At 49.9% G+C, this 21,608-nt stretch overlaps 2 protein-coding genes across 2 annotated transcripts in view; one reads left to right on the forward strand and one right to left on the reverse strand.

The window, feature by feature from the left end:
- Positions 1–20,966, reverse strand: part of Ntsr1 (neurotensin receptor 1) — a 44,314-nt gene extending 23,348 nt beyond the window's left edge. The window contains exon 1 of the mRNA XM_057780930.1: positions 19,793–20,966. Coding sequence (XP_057636913.1) covers positions 19,793–20,509 — 717 coding nt within the window. The 5' untranslated portion in view covers positions 20,510–20,966. The remainder of the gene's footprint in view (positions 1–19,792) is intronic.
- On the forward strand, positions 12,158–12,556 carry LOC130881366 (40S ribosomal protein S26). Its single transcript, XM_057780931.1, has one exon. The coding sequence runs from the start codon at positions 12,171–12,173 to the stop codon at positions 12,516–12,518; it is 348 nt and encodes a 115-aa protein (XP_057636914.1). The 5' UTR covers positions 12,158–12,170; the 3' UTR covers positions 12,519–12,556.
- Positions 20,967–21,608: the final 642 nt, after the last annotated feature.

A 21,608-nucleotide genomic window follows, 5' to 3' on the forward strand; every position in this document is an offset into this window, starting at 1 on the left:
AGTCCATTATCATCGTGGTGCAACATGGCAGTGTAAAGTCAGACATGGTGCTACATCATGCGGGCAGCAGGAAGTCATTGAAACCCTGGGTGGTATCCTGAGCATATACGAGAACTCAAAGCTCACCCCCACAGTGACACACTTCCTCCAACTAGAGCACATCTACTCCAACAAGGCCACACCTCCTAACAGTGCCACTTTGGGGGCTGTTTTCTTTCAAGCCACCACAGAAACTTAATCTTCAGCGCAACAGGGTTGAGCGGTAGGACCAGCAGGAGGGTTTAGGTCTTGAGAAAGAGCCCTCACACATATATTAATTTCATTATCCTTGAGTAAGTTTGCTATAAGAGCAAGTCCGGTCCTCTTGCTCGCTCTCTTACCTGCTCTTACCCTGTGATACCTTCTGCCGCATCACCAAGCCAGGCACGGTAGGGCATACCTTTAATCCCAGCACTCATAAGGCAGAGGCAGGCAGATCTCTGTGAATTCAAGGCCATCCTGGTCTACATAGTGAGTTCCAGGACAGTCAAGGCTACACAGAGAGACCCTGTCTCAAAACAAAAACAAACAAAGAAGGCTATTACCAAATGTGGACCCTTGATCTTGATCTCTCGCCTTCAGAACCGTGAAGTCAGCACACTCCTGTTCACTGTCAAGGACCCAGTCTGTGTCACTTTGTTACACACTGTCCCAGCTAGTTTATGTCACCCTGACACAAGCTAGCGTCATTGGAGAGGAGGGAGCCTCAACTGAGAAAATGTGTCCATGAAATTGGGCCGTGGCTAGCCTGTAGGCATTTTCTTAATTGGTGATTGATGGGGGAGGACCCAGTCCACTGTGGGTGGGACTACCCCTGGGCAGGTGGTTCTCTAAGAAAGCAAGTTGGGCAAGCCAGAGGGAGAAGCCAATAAGCAGCATACTTCTTCGCGGCCTCTGCATTAGCTCCTCCAGGTTTCTGCCCTGTACTGCCTGGACCTGCAGCTGTTCAATCCCAAGAAACACATTAAGTATAAACTGGTTGGGCTATTAGCTCAGGCTTCTTATTAACTCTTACATCCTACATTAACCCATAATTCTTATCTGTTTCAGTCATGTGGCTTGGTACCTTTATCAGTGAGGCATTCTCATCTTGCTTCCTCTGCATCTGTGTTATGACTTTAGACTAAACTTTTCCTCTTCCCAGAATTCTCCTATTCTGGTCACCCCACCTATACTTCCTGCCTGGCTACTGGCCAATCAGCATTTTATTAAAATACAAGTAACAAATCTTTACAGGGTATAAGATCATTGTCCCACAGCACTGCCCTGCTTGAATTTCTGTCCTGACAATCTTTGATGATGAACTATGATATGGAAGAGTAAGCCAAAAAAATCCTTCCTGTCTCAATGCTTTGGCCATGGTGTTTCAGTTCATCACAGCAATAATAACCCTGACCAAGACAAGCACAAAACAGACCCAAACAGCATAGCAAGAATTATACACTACAACTAAATGGGTTTTCCTTCTAGGTGTGCAGGAATGGTTCACTTGATTGCAACCCACACAGTCATATCAATAGATGCAAGAAAAGCTGTTGACAAGATCCAAAACCCATTTGGATGGAACTCTAAGCTAGCTAGACACAGAGAGGGTCTTCCCTAACATGGTGAATAGCAAAAGCCCCACAAATAATGTCTTACTACTGGTGAGATTATAACCCCATTAAGATAAGGAACAAGGTTTCCCAGCACCAAGCCAACTTAACCTTGTACAATAAACCCTAGTCAATACCATAAGACAAGAAAGGGGAAAAGAAGGCATGCGTATTGGGAAGAAAGAGAGTTTTATATACAGATGGCTCTCTGTGTAGAAAATACCAAAGACCAAACACTCTTGGAACTAGCATGATTATAGGAAGGCAAGATATATATAAGGCTAATAAACAAAATCCAATTGCTTTCTTATATACCAGCAATGAATAATTGAAATAAAAAGAATATATCTGTTTTAAAATATTTGTTTAATATTTATATGTGTGTATGTGCATGCGTGTGCATGTGTGTGTGTGTGTATGTGTGTGTGTGTGTGTGTAATCCAAAAGAGGAATTGGATCTCATGGACCTGGAATTACAGACAATTGTGAGCTACTCAATGTGGGTTCTGGGAACTAAACTTGGTCCTCTGGCAAAGCTCTTAACCCCGAGTCATTTGCTAAGCCCCATAATACTATATTTTCATGCTAACTAAATAATGTGAAAGGACAGGATCTACACCTTCCAAAAACTAATCAAAACTGACCATAGACCTATATATAAAATCCAGGAAAATAAAGCAGGAGAAATGTCGACTAGCCCTGTGCTTAATAATGAGTATGTATTCATTATTTATTTAGTTTTCTTAAGACAGGGTCTCATGTAGCCTCACACGACTTTGGATTCACAATCCTCTGCCTCTTCATCTCAAATGCTGGGATTCCAGGTGTGAGACGCCACAACCAGCTGGGCTTTTAAGCAGAAGAATGTTCTGTGAAAGAAAAACCAATAAACTGCACCTAATTAGAATGAATAGTACTATTAAAAGACGGCATGATACTATAACACCTGTCATACCAGCATCAAAAGCCTGAGGCAGGAGGATGGCAAGCTGAAGGCCAGCTTCCTGGCTATACTGTAAGACCCTGCCTCATAAAATCCAAACGTAGATTAAGTAAGAAGAAACGTGGGAGGCAATATTTGCAAAAGACATGTATGGTAGGCTGATCCAAAACATACAAAACTCGTAAAAATAAATAAGAAAACAACAACAACAACAACAAAAGGGTAGAAATCTACTCAGGAGCCTCGTGTAAGAAACTCCACCCGACAAATGCGCACTGAAGGCCTTGAGTTGAATCAGCTCAGCTCGGCCAGGTTTGAATCAATGGAGAGACACATCTGGGGGCAAGTCTGTGAGGATGTTTCTAGAGAGCAAAGAAATGGGGGGGGGCACTTCTCGGGGTCTAGAGTGCTGGGCTGGATAAAAGGGAAGGGGAGAGAAGCAGTCTAAGCACCAGCAGGTAAACCTATGTAACCAGCTGCTTACAACTGAATCTACAGCTCCTCCTTCCTCACAGTGATGGGCCCTATTCCCAAACCAAAGTAAACCCTTCCCCCATTAAATCACTTTGGGTCAGGTGTTCGGTTACGGCAATGGGAAAAAGCACTAATACAGTGATGGACTAGAACAAAGAATGTCCTAAAGCAACTCCCAAGCCAAAATCCCGATGAGGAGCACCCACGTTGCTAGGGGAAGATGAAAGGGCACAGTTGCTGCAGGAGACTCGGGGTGACTGAGGAGACTCAGGGTCCAGTCTCTCACACAGCTAACTGATTCAGGACGTGAGGTTCCATGATTCCAGTCCTTGCTTCTTTTACCTAAAGAAGCAGAAATCTGCACAGATACGCTTATAGAAGCTTTAGTCATATTTGCAACCTAGAGGTTCTTCATTAATGGAACAATGATCACATCTAATCCAGAGATACAAAGAAATGAGTTTCCAGGCCAGGAAAAGACTCGAAGGAGCTGTGAATGAATATTAGCAAAGGAAAGAGGCTGGCCTGAAAAGTGATCTGACTCCAGCTGTATGACCTTCTGGAAAATGAAATACAGAGTTGGCTTTTTAAAAAAAAAAATTGCCCAGAGCTGGGGTGGGGAGGGTGAACCGATGGAGCCCAGAGCGTTGGGGAGCAGTATCGCTGTTATCCTTGATGGGCTACTATGCATCTACCCAGAGCCACAGAATGTGAAACACCAAGAAGCAGCCCTGGTATGAGCTGTCAATTCTGACTAATTCGTCAACACTTGTTAATTGTGACAATGTAGCTCACAATGCAAGATCTTTCCCACAGAGGAAACTAACAGGTGTGTGTGTGGGGGGTGGTCATAATGAGACATTGTCTCAAACAAATCACAAAACGTGCTCTAAAAAGTGTCCACTAATAGCTGTAATTCCTAAGGCTGGAGAGATGGCTTAGTGGTTAAGAACACTGACTGCTTTTGCTAAGGACCGAGTTTCTATTCCCAGCACCCACACAGTGGCTTACAGCCATCTGTAACTACAGTTCCACAGGCTCTAACACCCTTTTCAGACCTTCTCAGACACTGCACGCAATGGTATACTGACACAAATGCTCTCAAACACCCACACATAAAGCAGTTTTTAAAAAGTCGTTACTCCCAACCCCTTAATTCCCCACATGTGCTCCTGTACATTCTACCAGCAGTGGTGAGCATCCCAATCGCTCTTTGTCCTGGTGAGTATTGTGTCAGGGTCTGACTTGTTGGACTGTTTGCTGCTTTGCAGCCGTCTTAGGGTCTCCCTGCACTTGGCAAAGTCCCTGTTTTTTGACACTCCCTGGTGGTCAGGCTCTTAGCTCAGCTGGAGGTCCTTCCACCCCAGAGGCTGCATCTCCCCTCAAGTAAAAGGAGCCCCCCTGGCTTCCTATAGTCCCCATGTTTCATCTCTCTTGAAGGACTGAACACCTCAGTTCCTGTGTTTCCACCTTGGTCTCTTTCCCAGCCTCCTTCATTGGAACCAGCTGCTTTAGAAATGCAGTCCCTTCTGGGCCGCAGCAGGAAGGCTGCTTAGGGTGACTCTGTGGATAGCAGGCCAGGGACATTTAAACTGTGGGTCTGGACAGGACCTTGGCATTCGTCTCTCACTTTTGCATACAGCTCTCTCTGGATCTAGTGGGTGGGACAAGGAAGTCTTGGGGGATCCCTGCTAACTGGGCAGCTATGGTTGCTTAAAAATAAATACACCTGACTGTCTCAGTATCTCCCAAAGAGTCTTTGTCCCGAGTAAGGACCCAATGAAGACTGGTTCTGAGTGCAGGTGGCCATACTAACCAGGCGACTTGGTAGATTCAGCTCCATTTGCAACTGCCCCCAAGTCTGCTTGGTAGAAACTCCAGCTCCCTGGGACCAGCCCCCTCCACCGCACAGTGTTCATCTTCCCTCTTCTTCCTCTTTTTGTGCAAGACACAGAAGCCTGCTCCCGTGGAGTGTGTGATGTCTTCTACAGAGCGCTTGACCAGAGCTGTGGCAGCAGTTCTGACAGGCGACGAGTCCACCACAGCTTGTCTGCACCAGAAACCCACAGTTCTGGTGGAGGGACACCGAGGAATGAGCTCTCTCCATTTTTAAAAACATAGGAATTCTCGGGACCAAGGCTGGTGTGTTTTGGAGATGAGGCTTTGCTCACGCACTCGGTGGGCTTTCTGTTTGCCCATCTAATAGAGCGGACTCAGGCTTATGAGCGCACTCAACACATGACCAGGCAGGAGGGAAGCCTGGGGTCCTTCTGAGCAGGTGGGGGCCAATGTGTACCTGGGGAAAGGAAAGTCTGTAAAGCCTGAACAGCTCAAATCCTCTTATTGGATTATAGATCAGATGCTGGGGTCGTCCGTACCCTTAAAACACATGTTTCTTTGCCTTCAAAGCAGACTCCTTTTTCTTTCTGAAACCCTTTCTGCTATCCAACCCCAGAACCCCTCAATCGATGTAGCCCTTAATCCTCATTGGAACCTTAGGGTGGTTGTACGGAGGCAGCTGAAGAGGGGAACATACACCGTCACTACAGTGCTGGGGTTGGAGACACAGCTACTGCCCAGCAGCAAGGTGTAGGTGCTGGCATTAGAGTGGGTGCTGGCTTTAGAGCCATCTGCTGACTGAACCTTGTCTCTGAGGAAGGAGGCCCAAGGTTCCAGGGAGAAACCACCTTGTTTATTTACAGCACTCACTCCTCGCTGAACCCTGATACGTGAACCTACTTGTTCCCCCAAGGAATCCAGTTTGCTGACAGACGCAGAGGGACAGCCCCAGTGCTGATGGCCACACTCACAGCTGGGCAAGAACAGTCAGGCTAAGAAGCACCTTACTGAGCCTGTCCACACTCAGAAAAGCAGCAGGGAGCTGGGTTTGGCCTGGTCTTCCCGCTATTTGTGCAGAAGGGCACTGTTTGGCTGCCGAACGTCGAGGGAATGAGGGATGAGGGACGTTGGGGGCCTTCTGGGTGGAGCAGGCCTGCAGGTGTACCGACAGCAGACTAGCATGGGGTCCATTGCCTAGGGAGAGCAGAGCTGGGTCCCATGGGCACCTCCCAGGTTCTTTCTTAGGTGGTCTGTCCCCCTCACGTTAAACTCTGGCAGGGTCCTTTTTAAGGCAGGTGGGATGAACCCAAGCATCACTTACTGGTAGCTCCCTCTACAGGAACCTGCCTTCTAGGCTCCTGAGAACCGAAGGCTCCAAGGCAACCTCCTGGCTCCTTTATTTCCTCTACTTCCTGTAGTGATTCTGTTTTGTTTTGACTTTTGAGATGGGGGTCTTGCTACTTAGCACTATGCTTGAGTTTTGGCTGTCCACAAGGCAACCTGCTGACAGTGTTGACCAGCATGAGAGGGCCCACCAGGATGCCCACTCATTCTGTGAATTAGTTACAAAGGTCAAGGAAGGATGCCATTAAAACTCAGTGGGGGATCATGGGGAGGGTTGAAATGCCTTCCCGTGTCAATCACAACACTCGCCCTCAGCTGGGTAAGGCTGCGATGGTAGAGTCCCGGGTCAGAGCGTGGGCTGAGCAGGCCTATTTTATGCCACTCAGAACACGTTGCTGCACCCCATCCCACAACAGGAACAAAGTGATGAGTCTCTTGGGAGGGCACAAGGCCCAGGAGGCAGATGGAACTGGATTCCTGGGAACGAGGAAGAGCTCCTGCCTCCTGACCAGGGCCGGGTTGCTCTACCACATCTTCCTAGGGCGTGGCCCTCTAGCTTGTGCCTGCAGATTCCTTGAAGTTGAGCAGCCCGACCACAGCTGGTCCCCATTTCTTGCTCCTTCTGGGCTCTCCCAGACCCTGAGGTGATGCTTATGGTAGGAACTGAGCCTAGTAAATTCCACACGGCCGGCCTTCAGGATCCCCAAAGTGGCAGCTTCACGGACCTGGGCCCTATCAGGGGTTCTTTGGGACATCTTCAGATTGCAAGACAGCAGGAGCCAATAGGTAAGACTCAGGCCATGGAGGCTGTGGCTGTGGCAACCGACGGTGCTGTTATCAGATCAATAAGCTCCTGAGTTTGTTATACCGTGGGACAGGATTCTGCTGGAATCAGCTAGCCCATTCCACTTAGCAACTAGAAAAGTCTGTGACCAGGCAGGTGGGGCGGCTGGTCAAGTCAAGGGGAGTCGTTTCTACAGAGGCAGCTGTGGAGAGTTAGCACAGACAGCATTTGGGGAAGAGGCAGCCAGTGGAGGATCTGCCTGCCTTCTCCTGGGAGCCTCACTGGCGTGTGTCTAGGAGCCCAGCAAGAATAACACTCAGCATGAAATGGGACAGAACAGAAGATAACGGGGCTGTTGCAGCCCAGGGGTCACCGTGAAGGCAGAGACAACCTGCCCTCCCTGTGTTCCGCCTTGCTCCAGCAAGGGAGGCTAGAAACAAACCCAGCTTGAGATCCACCCTTGCTGACCTTGGGAATCATCTTCAACCCTTGTAGACAGGGGTGGGAACTTTCGAGGCTGCAATGGGATCTTTCTGTTTTGTTTTTATGTTGTATTATATTTACCTGTAATCAAGGTCCCCAGTGTTAGGCATAACTCAAGGAACAGCAGTGACGGTGCCCTGGGACCAGCAAGACCAGACCTTGGATTCAGTCTCTGCCTCTCTTTTTAAAGTATGCTGAGATAACATGATGGCAATGTGTATGTGTGTGCATACACACGTGTGCGTGTGTGTGCGTGCCAAGTGTGTACATATGTGTGTGTGCATGTGCCTGTGCGTGTTGTCTTCAGTCTCTCAACCTGTAATTATAGCCTTATTTTGGAAAAGTGTTTCTGTAAAATATACTCAGATTTAGATGCAATTGTGCTGGTTCAGGCAAATGGCTAGAGAGGACAAGGTGGTGCAAAGACCAAGGCCATGAGCCAAGGATATTTGAGTTCACCACACTGGAAGAAGAGGAAGGAGCCTCCTAAGCCCCTGGAGGAAACACGACCCTGAGACACACCTCTAGTTCCTGGAGCCATCAGAGAATATATTTGCACAGTTGTGAGTCAGCACTGTCAGGCCCTGGGTCAGGGCAGCCACAGATCCCAGGCTTTGCTCTCAAATGTGTCTGAGGTTAGAACAGTTTAATGCGTGGACATCCATACAGTCCTGGATTTTCTTCAGGAGCTCTGTGAGCACCGCCTGGCTGATCTGCCACCGACACAGGTATTTTTAATACATTAGGCGGTTCCTTTTAAACAAGCTGTCAGCAAAATTAATTGCAGGAAGTTTAACAGGCGCTAACATGCCTAAGAGCCCTGCAATTACCGGCTTCCAGTCTGCAGTCGCATTTGACAGCCTGGGGGCCCAGGGGTGCCTGGCTGCTCCAGAAATAATTTCTTCTGCCGGGGGTGCCTGACCTGACCCCAGATTACTGCCCCAGCATCTGAGCAGATTCTGGAGTCTCTAAGGTGCCGAGCACCTGATAATCCTTCTCTGCTTAGGTCAGAACTGCAGGACTCTGAGGCACATTCATCTTCTGGAATTCAGTTCAACCCTCACGAGAGAAAGTCCTTGGGGAGTACAATCCATCTCAGCAAAATGGATTCCGAGGCTGGGCAAAACCTGGGGTCTCACACTCATGCGAGATCTACGGGGACAGAGGAGCCTTTCAGGGTGGCCATTCTGTCCCCATCCCCCAAAGCACAGCTGATACACAGAGACTACGGCTGGGACCCTGTGTCAGGTCAGGCTTCTTCCCCTTGTTCTTCTAAGAGGCACTGGTGTCTCACCCTGACCTGCTATCACAGGAAAACCCCTCTGGGGACCGTGCAGGAGTGGAGAGGCCTTCACAGCAATCTAAATGCTTCTCCTGAGTGTGGTTCTGGATCATCAGGAGAACGGGGAAATACAGAGGCAATGCCAGAGGCTCTTGGCCTGAAGGCAGTCAAGACAAGGGAGTTTTGAGTGGCTGAGTCTGAGGGTCCTTGGGTTGTTTTGTGTCTTCAGAGGTGCTTGGCAGACACCAGCAGCTGCGGGCTTGCAAGGAGCTGGGCGCAGGGTCCTGGAGGCAGGTCCTAGAGGGCTATGGACTGGGTGGGACGACTCTTCCTCCTCCTTCCTAGGCAATAAATTTGACTCTGGACAGTTGCTTCCTACTGTGCATATCCTGCCTGCTGAAGACAGGTTTATGAATGAGCCAGTCCCACCTGGATCCATACCAGCTCTGAGGCCTGCATGTCTGGCACTCAGTTCCTGCGTGACGGGACCCAGATGTGCCCCACTCTCCTTGACCCCCAGGAGCTGGGGATGCTGTGGTTCTACTGAACCCTTGGAAACATGCACTGGACCGACGGCTGGCTGCGAGTGTTTACATCTTAGCAGTTCCCAGGGAGAGATTATTTCCAAACAGCTCCTGGACTCTCTGAACCTCTCTGAGGGGTTGAAAGTGGGGCATCTTTAAAGAGAAGAACCGATTTCGAGTTACAAGAAAACAAAGCTCTCCCAAGAACGCTCTTAACCTTTAAATACTCCAAAAGAGAGTTACTGGAACTTACAATAAATTCACCTTCTCACTGTCTACTGGCTAAGCGTGTTGAAATCCAAACAATTCTGCTCCTTTTTATAAGCCTTCATGTAAGGCTTGCTGAACATTTGTCGAGCAAGTACCTTCCTTTGTTATGGCCTCCTTACACGTTGTTGGAATAATTTCTTCAAGCCAAGCTTGTACATCTTGGCTGTCTGGGATATTTGTGGATGTAGGCAGTGTTTAAAGTCAGGAGAAGGCTTTTGCCTGAGATCCTGGACAAGCTCAGCTGCTATAAACAGCCATAAATCCTCCCCGGGTGCCCAAGGCCCTGTGTCCTGAAGGCTACGGACTGTGCCCAGCACCAGAGGCTCTCCTCTAGTCCTCTCTTTGGGGATGTTTTTGTGATGGAGTCTTTGGGAGCTGGCGTCTTTGTTCAGCCAGCAAGGCCGGTTCAGGGACAGGGCTGTGAATCCATACAGGACTTCTCTGTGGGTTCTGTGCTGCTAGGGCTAAGTGCAGACAGAACATGAAAGGCTTCTTGGTGGTCGAAGCCAGAGGGGAGGGGCTGTTTCCACACTGATCTCCCAGCAGAGGATGGCCTACACTGACCTTTCTGACAGGTTGGAGCAAACCCCCATCAGTGTGTGTGTGTGTGTGTGTGTGTGTATTGTCCTCTTCCACTCAGCATAGCATCAAATACAGCCTGAGCAATTTGAGGATACCTTTCAGCTATGGAGTCTTCTGCTTGAGTAGAAAACAGACCCTTTAAAGGAATGGAACAGAGCCTAGACCCCTGGTCAGTGTCATCTACAGTGTTTATTATTAATTAAAATACTATCAAATATGTAAAGAAATAGGAAGAGGTGACCCACTGACAAGGAGCAGTCACATGACACAGACCCCAAGGTACACCGGGGAGAAGTGGGAGGCACCTATATGACTCACTGCAGTTCCGCGTCTATAGATTCTGATAAGATGTGCGGGGGTGGCCCTACTGGGGCGTTTGCCACTGCACCACGGAGGTGACTCTGAAAAGCCAGCAGAGAGGAGATGGAGAAAAGGAGCCCTAGAAGCTGAGGATCATGGGAGGAGATCTGAGAGAAGACAGAAAGGGACCCACTGAAGCTGCGTCTGACCCAACGGGAGTCCTGGGATTGTCCTTGAATGGTGTATGCACTTAACTCGCCGTGAAGGGTTTGAGAACTGAGCCGCAACCACGAACCAAGACTAAGATGAGTACTCAGGGAAGAACTAAGGACTTAGTTGTGGTACTGATGCTGGCAACACCATCAACAGATGGTGCAATCAAAGGGCTCTGCTGGAATGCCTGCCCACCTCAAGAAAAACACCAGCATTCTCCAGGGGTTAACATAACCCAAAATACCACAACAAAGTTTAAAATGCTTAGGAAACAATCCCAAGTTACCATTGAACAGTTAAGAACACTGGCTGCTCTTCCAGAGGACATGGGTTCAATTCCCAGTACCCCCACATGGAAGCTAACACGTTTCTGTAACTCTAGTTCCAGGGGATCTGACATCCTCACATAGACACACAAACACCAATGCTCATAAAATAAGTCGGGCACCTTTAATCCCAGCATTCAGAAGGCAGAGGCAAGCAGATCTCTGTGAGCTGGAGGCCAGCCTGTTCTACAGAGCGAGTTCCAGGACAAGCTCCAAAACTATAGAGAAACCCTGTCTTGAAAAACAACAACAGCAAAGCTCCAGGAATACGACTCATTCTAAAGGCAAAGACAATCATTAGATCCATCCATGGGATTGCTACAGCCACAATAACAGCCCGCTAAGGAAAACAAAGGCAAAAACAAAAATACTGTGTCTGGGCAAGAGACTAGAATCTCTGGGTGAAGACCTAACCTTCCTGCTGGGCCTAGTCAATCAACTTAGGAAGGTGGGCTCACCTTAAACTATGCTAGAGAGGTAGGGGAACTATTTCCCCTTTCAGGGAAGACTGTTCTCTCTGCTTCCAGAATTCCCCAGGGCAGTCCCTGATTCCCCATGAGGCCCAGCTGTGTTGTCTCACTTTTCTGGAGCCTAAACCCAAATGGGACCACTCCCCCAGCCTTTTCTGTTTCTTTTGCATGCTAGCCAGAACCTGTGTGTGTTTTCTGACACTTTGGGCTCCTTCACTCTTTCTCTAAAGTGCCCTCCACCAGCCCCTGTTCTGTGACCGTGTGTCTGCCGTGTGTCTGGCCCCCATGGCAGCTTAAATGTCTTTCCCCCTCCACTCTTCTTCAGACAACTGTTGAGATTCATATGGCACCTGGCCTGGAAGTTTTTCTTTTTAAACTTTAATAAAACCTTTCTTGAGCTTCTGCTTGAATCCGTTCTTAAATTCTTCTGTGCACAAGACTAAGAATCGGAAGAGGGAACCTCGACGTCTCCTGTATCATCCGGTGACCACAGAAGAACCTAAAAGTTCAGTAAAAGGTGGCCCAAAGGAAAGAAAGGTCAAGGTTGTAGCAGGCACTCGGCACACGTGGTAGTATCCCAGCACCTGGGAAGGTGGGGCAGGAGGGTATACGTCCGAGGATAGCCTAGGTAGCCTGGGCTATACCATAAGCTCTTACGTCAAGACAAAAACAACAACAGCTTTTCGGGGACTTGGCTCCAAGATGACCAAAAAAAGGAGAAACAACGGTCGTGCCAAAAAGGGCCGCGGCCATGTGCAGCCAATTCGCTGCACTAACTGCGCCCGCTGTGTGCCCAAGGACAAGGCCATTAAGAAGTTCGTCATTCGGAACATCGTAGAGGCGGCTGCCGTCAGGGACATATCCGAAGCAAGTGTCTTCGACGCCTATGTGCTCCCCAAACTCTACGTCAAGCTGCATTACTGTGTGAGCTGTGCTATTCATAGCAAGGTGGTCAGGAATCGATCTCGGGAAGCTCGGAAGGACCGAACACCCCCACCCCGATTTAGACCTGCTGGTGCCGCACCGCGACCTCCACCAAAGCCCATGTAAAGTGACTTCCTAAAGACAGAAGAAAACACCTTGGAAAATAAAGTGGAACTTAAACTTTAAAAAAAAAAAAAAAAAAAACAACAACAGCAAAAAGCAAGCATCTGACCGTGTTCCTTGTGGTACAGAACTCTCTGAAATGAATGGGAAGATAAGAGCTCATGAAAGAGAAAGACCATATGACAAGACTCACTGAAACTTTAGAGGTAAATTAAACACCAGTTAAAACCATCAGTACTTACATAATAATCTGTTGCTAACAGAACATTCTGCCTCTGTTTCCTGCAATATCTATCAGTGTAGACTATTATCTTGGGTAGAACAGTCTCTAACAAACTAAATTTACATCATATGAGTATATCCTCCGAAAACAGTAGAATTGAGTTATAAATGGATATAGTACGATGGCATCTGGAAAGATCTCAAAATCTCTAGAAGTAAAAAACACTTCTAAACAGCCCAAAGGTTGAAAGGGGGTCTTAACGAAAATAAGAAAATATTTCAATGAGAAAGGATATACTCTCAACAACAACAAACAAACCCAAACCTCAAGATGCTACTAACGCAGTACTTCAGAAGAATTTTGTAGCATTAATTGTTTATATATTAAATAATAAAGTTCATGCTGGACATGATAGCACACACCTTTAATCCCAGCACTCGGGAGTCAGAGGCAGATGGACCTCTGAGTTAGAGGCCAGCCTGGTCTACAGAGTGGGTTCCAGGAAAAACAAGGGCTACACAGAGAAACCCTGTCTCAAAACACCACCAACAACAATATTATATAATGAAGTTCTTAAATCAACAATCTAAGTTTTTACTATAAGAAGTCTAGACTAACAAACCAGGTGTGGCGGCTTACACTGTAACGCTGGGATAAAGCAGGGGAATTGCTGAAAATGTACGGTTAGCCTGGGCTACAGAGGGAGACCCTATTTTAGAAACACAAAACAAGAAAAGCAGTCCCATCAGTTCAGGGAAAGAAGAACAAATTAAACTCAAGGGAAACAGACTTAAGAAATGAAAAATTAATATAAATTAAATTGGAGACACAACATGGAAACTGGAGGATGTTGTGTGTAGAAGGTAAATGTATGCTTGTTCACCACTTCCTCACGGTGCATGCCGTGCCCAGGGAGTCCAGAGGCCAAGTCCGATCCCCTGGGATTGAGTTACAGCTACTTGTGTGTGGCTCTGCAAGGTGCTGGGAACGGGACCTCAGGACTCTGGAAGAGCAGCCCGTGCTCCTAGCCATGAAGCTATTCCTCTAGTCTTGGAAGTTGATTTTTTTCTTAAAATTTTTATTTATTTTCATTTTATATGCATTGGTGTTTTGTTTGCACGTGTGTCTGTGTGAGGGTGTCAGATCCCCTGGAGCTGGAGTTGCAGACTGTTGTGAGCTGCCATGTGGGTGAGAGAGGAAGAAGAGGAGGAAGAGGAAAGGAGGAGAGAGAGAGAGAGAGGAGAGAGAGGAGAGAGAGAGAGACAGACAGAGAGAGAGAGAGAGAGAGACAGAGACAGAGAGAGAGAGAGAGAGAGAGAGAGAGAAGGAGAGAGAGAGAGAAGGAGAGAGAGCACGGATCTGGCATCAGGCCTTTGCTTGCTCTCCCAGCCCCAGTCTAAGCCGCTCTCTGGAATAATGGACTAAGGTAGCGGTTTCCTCACTGCTCCCAACATTGTTTCCTGAGGCAGAAAGACAGATCTGTCCTCTTAAAGCATTATGCCTCTGTACCGTTGTGCTGGGAAGCGGGCCACTGCTCATTTCCTGGAGTGAAAGCCACAGCATCGTCTGTCCACTAATGCTCATGGCTCCAGCCACCCCAGCTTCCTCCCAGTTCCTCAGGCACACACAGCACAGGTCCTTCCCTGTGGCCTGACCCTGCACACCACCCCCTGGCAGCCTACCAGAGATCTTTGACCTACCAAACTGTGTCCCCGATCTTAACGCCTCCACATTCTCAGAGGATGATTCCTCAGAATAAGCTGTGGGAGAGACCTGGTCCTGGACTCTGCCCCAGACAGCAGGTATCTCTCAAAGGAGGTGCATAGGTGCTGGCCAGCTGGCTGTGTTCCCTGACCTAGGGTCGTGTGAACCGTGTGGAGCGTCAAAGATGGATGATAGAACCGCTCTCAGGCTCCTGTGAAGAAAGCATTTTGGGAGTAATAGTACCTTGTGCTTTGCTGCTCTAGAAAGAGCCTTGCCCGCCTGTGAATCTGCTGTATCTCTGTTGTTCCCTGAAGTGAAGGGAATCCTGCATGTTGTGAATTGAAAGTGCCTCCAATCCCTGGCAGTTTCAAGTGTTGAATACAAACTAACCCATCTACTGTTGCAGGTGAGGAAACCAAGCACCCTGGGTCCTGTAGCTGACATCTATAGAGTGGAGGTTTGAACCTGCTCTGGACTGCGGCCCTGGGGTGGGCGGCTCCCAAACTGTCCATTCCTGAGTGATAGCTCAGGTGCTGGACTAGCCAAGTCACCAACTGTGTCTGGTTTGCCTTTCAAGCCAGCCCTGGCGCTGACAGAGTGGCCTCCAATGGACACAAGTGTCTGGTTTGAAGAAGGTAGAGGGTACTTTCAACTTGGCCAACCTGATCATAAGTCCTGTTCTAGTTTGCTTTCTGTGTCCGTGATGAAACACGGACTGATAGCAACGTGGGTAAGAAAGGGTTTGAGAATCTCTCCTCCCCTTAAACACAAACAGCTAGAAAAGAATACAAGGTTGCGTAATTATGGTTTGGGAAGTGCAGACAGACAGACAGACCTTCCACCCTGTTGTGCAGTCTGATATGATGGCAGAGCCCTCCACGTCAGCTTGACCCAGAGACCTCACTGTTTGAATGTGACCATGAGAGCATCTCTGTCACGTTATCAGACTCCATCAACCGGTCTCTGCCTCCCAGTACAACATATGAGACCATGGCATGAGGTTCTTCTAGAGGACACCCTCACCGCCCTTGACACCCCACAACAGGGTGGCAGGTGAAGGCCTTGAGGACTAAGAGCCCAGCACCTGGATATTACAGGAGCTACACGTGGAGCAGGCTCCTCCCCCAGGACTCGTTCCCTTCTCTTCGCTCACCTCCCAGAGATGCTGACCCTTGATAGTCAGATGGTCACATTGGACAAGTGGCCTCTCAAGACACCTGATTAACATGAATATATGGCCCCATCCCCATTGTTTTCTGAGAAGCAAGGTCCCAGTACGGACCTCACTGGATTGCCTGCGTGTCTTCATCCTTCATGTCCTGCCTTGCTAGGCCAGGCCAGTAACAAGGCCAGATCACTCTGTTCTCAATGTGAGTGTTACCTCCTCCTGAAAGACCATCTCAGTCTTCCTTGCTCCTCATAGCTTCAGAATCTTACCCACGATGCCCAGTTACAGTCTGTAGTCTGAACACCGATTTCATAAGCCAAGCTCCACCCCACCCCACACCCAAGTCCTCTCTGACCAGGTTTTACTATATAGACCAGTCTTAGTCTCCCTGAGAACAAAGATTACAGATATATACCACTATGTCCAACAATATATAGCATGTTGGGCCTTTAAAAGCTTTGACCAGGGGCTAGAGAGATGGCTCAGTGATTAAGAATGCTTCCTGCTCTTCCAGAGGACTGGGGTGTGGTTCCCAGCACCCACTTTAGATGGTTCGCAGTCCTGAAACTCCAGCTCCACCCAGGGTACAACCACATACAACATCACATATGCATATAATAATAATAATAATAATAATAATCATCATCATCATCTTCAATTATCAGTCACACACACCTTTAATCCTGGCACTCTGGAGGCAGAGGCAGGTGGATATCTGAGTTTGAGGCCAGCCTGGTCTACACAGCTAGCTCCAGGACAGCCAGAGCAACACAAAGAAATCCTGTCCCAAAAAACAAAACAAAACAAAAAACCCTTTAGTCATCAGGATGGCAAGATTGTTCAGTTGTGTAAAACTGCTCCCCACACAAACCTGACAAGCTGTGTTTGACACCCGGGCCTCGCAGTGGAAGGAGAGAACAGACTCCTAAAGGTATTTTCTGAACTCCACATACATATACCTTCACTTGAGTGTGTGCAAACACACACACAGAGCAATTTAAAAAGCAAACTTTGATCATGAAACACTGTAAATGTATACAAAAGAGATCAATACCCAATGCTTACTATTGCTTTGCCTACACACCCCTGTGACCTTTTGCCCAGACTGCGTTTCTGTAAACTATTAGAACCAATTTTCTTCTTTGTGGAGACAAAGTGATTCTCCTTTCCTGATCACCGCTGAGCTGTCTGGGTGCTCACCATGCTACCTTGCAATTGATCTGCTGTAGACTTGAGGCAGCGGCTGCGGGCACCGCTTCTCCCTGTATGGATTGTAGCCTCTTCTGTCCCAGGGAGAGAGAAAGTACCCTACCCAGAGCTGCTGCGGCATCTAAAGTTAGTTCCGACTACGAGAGAAATATTTCCATTTTCACTGGAAAAGGGCAGTCTGAGGATCACTGAGAGGATGGTGGATTGAGGATGGACAGTCTGTGGGCTCACACTTCATCCCCATGGGTTCACATACAGAGCATGTCTGGTCCCTAGACATACGAACACAGGACCTAGATAAGCTGTAGTCTGGGATACAGGCTTCAAGGTCAGCAACAGAGAACTATAAGGCAGTCATAGAACAGGTCAGAGCAGGCAGCAGGAGCAGGACAGTTACAGGTCAGAGCAGGAAGCTGGTCTGGGTGGCATAAGGGCCATATAGGGCTCAGGATTGGGCAGGTACATGTGACAGTCTTGGGGAACCCTTGGACACCATGAAGTCCCCAAGCCTCCAGCTCTTCCTCCTGTCACTGGTGTAGGAACCAGGTCTTGAGCCTTGGGAGAAGCTGGACACCAGGCATCTTCTGATTTTTTGCTTCTCCCACTGCCTACTCATCCTGTTAAGACCTCCAGACACCTGCTCTCCAGTGACTGTTCTCAGTTGCTCAGGTTTACCACCTAACTTTCAGCTCATTTTTGAATAATTCCCATTGACAAGTGCTTAAGATGGAATCCTTAAAGCGTGTAGTGTAGCCAGTCCTCACAGAAGATGCTAAGGCAGGGGGATGTCCCTGTTTTGGAAAGAGGCCAGCACATCAATACTTCCAAATATGACCATGACGGTGGAGGCATGGGATGGCCAGCCCTGACTCAGTAGAGCAGGAGCTATGCACTAAGATCTGCTTCAGGTGCTCAGACATCCTAGTGGGTACCACAAACCCTACAACCCCAGGAAACAAAACACATAGGAGAAGTCAGAGGGTCCAGACCTCTGATGAGGAATGGTCTTATCAAGTACCCAGAAGAGTTGTGTTCCCAGCCAGAGCAGCCTGGTCAGCTGTTAACGTCAGATGGACGAGAACACACTGTAATCAGTGGCTCCAAGAATGAGCCCGAGTCTTCTAAGGAAAAATGGAAGCCCTGTTCTCTGGGGCCATGAAGGCAGCCAGCAGACACTTAGGAAACACTCAGCCAACACCATATCAGCTACAGAAGGGACCCTGGCCAAGCGTGGGTCCTCAACAAGCCCCAGACATCAGAGCTTTGGGAGGGAGGAGACATACTGTCACATAGGTCTCCAGTTCTGTGGCTCCACCAGGGGTCCTGCAGGAATCTCAGAAAGGGGAATGTCTAGGAGAAAATGATGGGTTGTATTTGCCCCCTTGCTGAGGTCCTACAGTTGGAGAGGTTGCCGTCCACAGGCGCTATGGGCTGAGAAGCCCCCCTTCCTACGAAGTTGATCAAAGACAGGACCTTGAAGGAAGAAACATGCCTCAAAGGGAGCAAGAAGCTCCTGTGATTAGTCACTGTTTACCACACGGAGCATGCTTGTCTCAACGCGTAGGCTCTCAATAGACAGAGAAGCTGAGCACTTACCCCTGCTAAGAGTGGCATCTCAGGAGGGGCCCCGTACAGAGACATTTGTAGCACAAGTGTGTTTCTGGTCCCATGGCTCACCTCAGAGATGATCTGTTGAGTTAAATACTGCCCAGCGTCTGAGGGTCTATTACAACCTACCCAGCATTGCTGATTTTTGCGTGGCACCTGGACAGACCATGTGGCTTCCAAAGTGACCATGGAATCCTGCTGGGAGACTGTGAGAGGGAGGCTATGGATGACAGTCGTATGGGACAGCTAGCTTCCCTGGAGACCCCTCTAACATGGCAGGAGCCCCTCTGCAGACCCTCCCATTCTCTGGCTTCTTTGCCCAACCTCGGGTGAAGGACAACCCTCTCTGTACTTCCACCGTTGCCCAGGGGCTGGGGCCAAGAAGTTGTTCAAAACTTTCCTCCTTCCCTTTTCTTTTCTTTCTTCTTTCTTTCTTTCTTTCTTTCTTTTTTTAATTTTTCAGACAGGGTCTCACTATGTAGCCCAGGCTTGCCTCAAACTTGTAAGCTTCCTGCTCCAGTCTGAAGTGTTTGGCACTATCATGGCTGGCTTAAAGTGTTATTTCTGCTCTGGCTTCCCCTGTGGCTACCCTCATCAATCTTCCTTGCCTCACCACACCCAGACACCCCAGACTGCTTTGTAGAAACATCACCACTAGCAGCTACAAGGGCACTGCCTGCGAGTGCTTTGTCACCCTAGGGTCCTGTGAACCCCTCTCAGGCCCCCAGGGACCTCCTCAATGTTATGATCACCTCACTTCTCAGATGGGAAAACTGCAACTCAGTTAAGACGGTGACCAAGGCTCCAGCTCCTGGGTTTGGCTCCAGAAGAGGCAGCCAGAGACACTGGGGGGCCAGTCGGTGGGGGTGTCAGACAATCCTGTAATCTCTTGAAAGGCTGATGGCAGCCCTCTCTCCTAAGAGTACCCTCAGATTACATTAGATAGAGGGAAGTCACTGTTGGGGCTGAAGCCCCCTTCAACAGGAGGGGAGGAAGAAGGGTGGGGCAGGCAACTGAGTGAGAAAAGTTGAGGAAAGAAGGATGAGCTGCTGGAGGGTTCTGCCCCTTCCCTGCCTCCTAGGAGCACCCTGGCTGAGCTCTTTCAGCATGCAGCACTCAGGGTGATGTCACGGGGCCTATGTGGGGACAAGGGAGAAGAAAGTGCTGCTGGGTGCAGTTCTTTCCTCAGGGCATCACTGTTGTGTCTCCCCAGGTGGTGCCTTGACTCACTGGGGCTTGTGAGGTGACACTGCTGAACGTCTCTTTGTGGTCCCCAGGGAGAGGAGCAGCCAGATAGGAACAGTGGCTGCCCTGGTGCGCTCCCTAACGTGGCATCGCCCTGAGTCCCCACTTAGACACTCTTACCTGGATGACGACCTTGACGGTGGCTGTGTCCACGATGGGCGTGCACACCAGGCCACCAGGGTGCTGGCCATCAGCACTGCGGTTCTTTAGGCCCATGGTGAAGAGCATGGGCACAGCTAGCAGCCCCGAGGCTAGCCATATAGCGCTGATGAACTTCTTGGTGCGGCTACGGGACATGAGGGTCTTGGCCTTGAAGGGATGGCAGATGGCCAAGTACCGCTCCACACTCAGGCTGGCTACATTAAGGGCTGTGGCATAGGTGCAGGCATCGCGCAGGAAATAGTAGCCACGGCAGCCGGCATCCCCAAAGGCCCAGGGATGGTGCACCCAGATGAAGTTGTACAGCTCCACAGGCATGGCCAGCAGCAGGATGAGCAGGTCGGACAGCGCCAGGCTCCCCAGGTGGTAGTGCACAGTGCTCTGCAGACTCTGCAGTGACTTCTTCCGCGCCAGGGTGAAGGCTGTCACTGAGTTGCCCACAGTGCCTACCACAAAGAGTGCCAGGTATACAGCGGTCACCAGCACCTTGGAATAGATGTCAGTGTTCACGTCCAGGTCGCTGTTGGGTGCTGCCAGAATGGATTCCGAGGTGTTGCCAGAGCCATTGCCCAAGCCGAGCGCCAGGAGCATGGCCTCCAGTCCTGACTGCGGTCGCGGGAAGGGTTGGGCTCCGGGTTCACCAGGAGCGCCCTGCGGCACGGAGCTGTTGAGACGCATGGTGGGCGCCGGGTATCTGGCTTTGTCCTGCACCTTTTGTAGGTGGAAGTTCCTCCGGGGTCAGGTGAGGAGGCGCCCAGAGGGAAGGGTGAGGAAGCTAAGGGGGCGTGCCGTCCAGCTGCGAAGCGCAGAGCGCGATCCAGACGATTCTGGGAGCTTTGGGGCTCGCGACGTGCAGTCACCGTGAGCCACTGTCCTTTCTCCTCCGGAGTCTGGGATCTGCGTTCTGGCTTCGCTTTTCCTCCGCACCCTCCGAGTACCGAAACTGCCCCGAATCGGGGCTGCTTCGACCTCCAGATTCTGTGGTTGGTTCTCTGCACGCCTGGGTGGCAGCAACGTCCTCAGGACCGCGACCCTGCTGGCTTGTGCTTCGTTGGGCGATCCTGTGGCGCAGAGCGGAGCGCACGCACGGCTGCTCAGCGTGCTCACCCTCGTTCTCCCTCTTCTGCTTCGAGCTCTCCCCGCACCCCGATTTCGCACACCTCCTGCTGCGCCGGAGCCTGCGGGGCTCCTCGCGCCTCCACTGAGCAGGCGGCTGCGCGGCGCGCCCAGCAGCGGAGGAGGGTGTTGGAGAGGCAGAGAGGCGGCCCCAGCCACTGTCCCCTCCCCACCCGGGTACTGACTGACGGTCGCCCCTGAACGCTACAAGGAACAACCCGGGATGGGATGAGCACCTCAGAGAACCAGCATTCCTTATGGGATGCGGCGGAGTGAGGGGATATTGGACCTTTCCTTTCAACCTCTCCGGGGCAGTACAGTCTTCTCTTCTCCCATCATTTGTACCAACTTCTCCTATCCCCAAAAGGAAGCAACCCCATGTCGCCTCCAACTCCATCAAGGCCATGGGGGGTATACTCGGGAAGGCGGAGAAGGAGGCGGCACCCTCCTAGCACGGCAGGGTCTTTGTACAGCTGGCTGGGTCCCCTCCCTTCTGGGTGCCTGCAGGGTGCCATGAGCACCCAGGGGGGTTCTAGCCTGTGCAGCGTTGGGTGAGGGAAAGCAGAGAGCAGGAAGGCAGAGCAGCCCAAGCTCTCCATTGGGGCTCAGGTAACCCCGCGATCTTCTGCTGCCCTTGGGTTTGATGCCCTTTGTCACCTAG

Source organism: Chionomys nivalis, chromosome 9, assembly GCF_950005125.1.
Source record: "Chionomys nivalis chromosome 9, mChiNiv1.1, whole genome shotgun sequence".
NCBI classification, from domain to species: domain Eukaryota; kingdom Metazoa; phylum Chordata; class Mammalia; order Rodentia; family Cricetidae; genus Chionomys; species Chionomys nivalis.

Coding starts and splice junctions, on each gene's coding strand:
- LOC130881366 (XM_057780931.1), top strand. CDS start 12,171: ATGACCAAAAAAAGGAGAAACAACGGTCGTGCCAAAAAGGGCCGCGGC.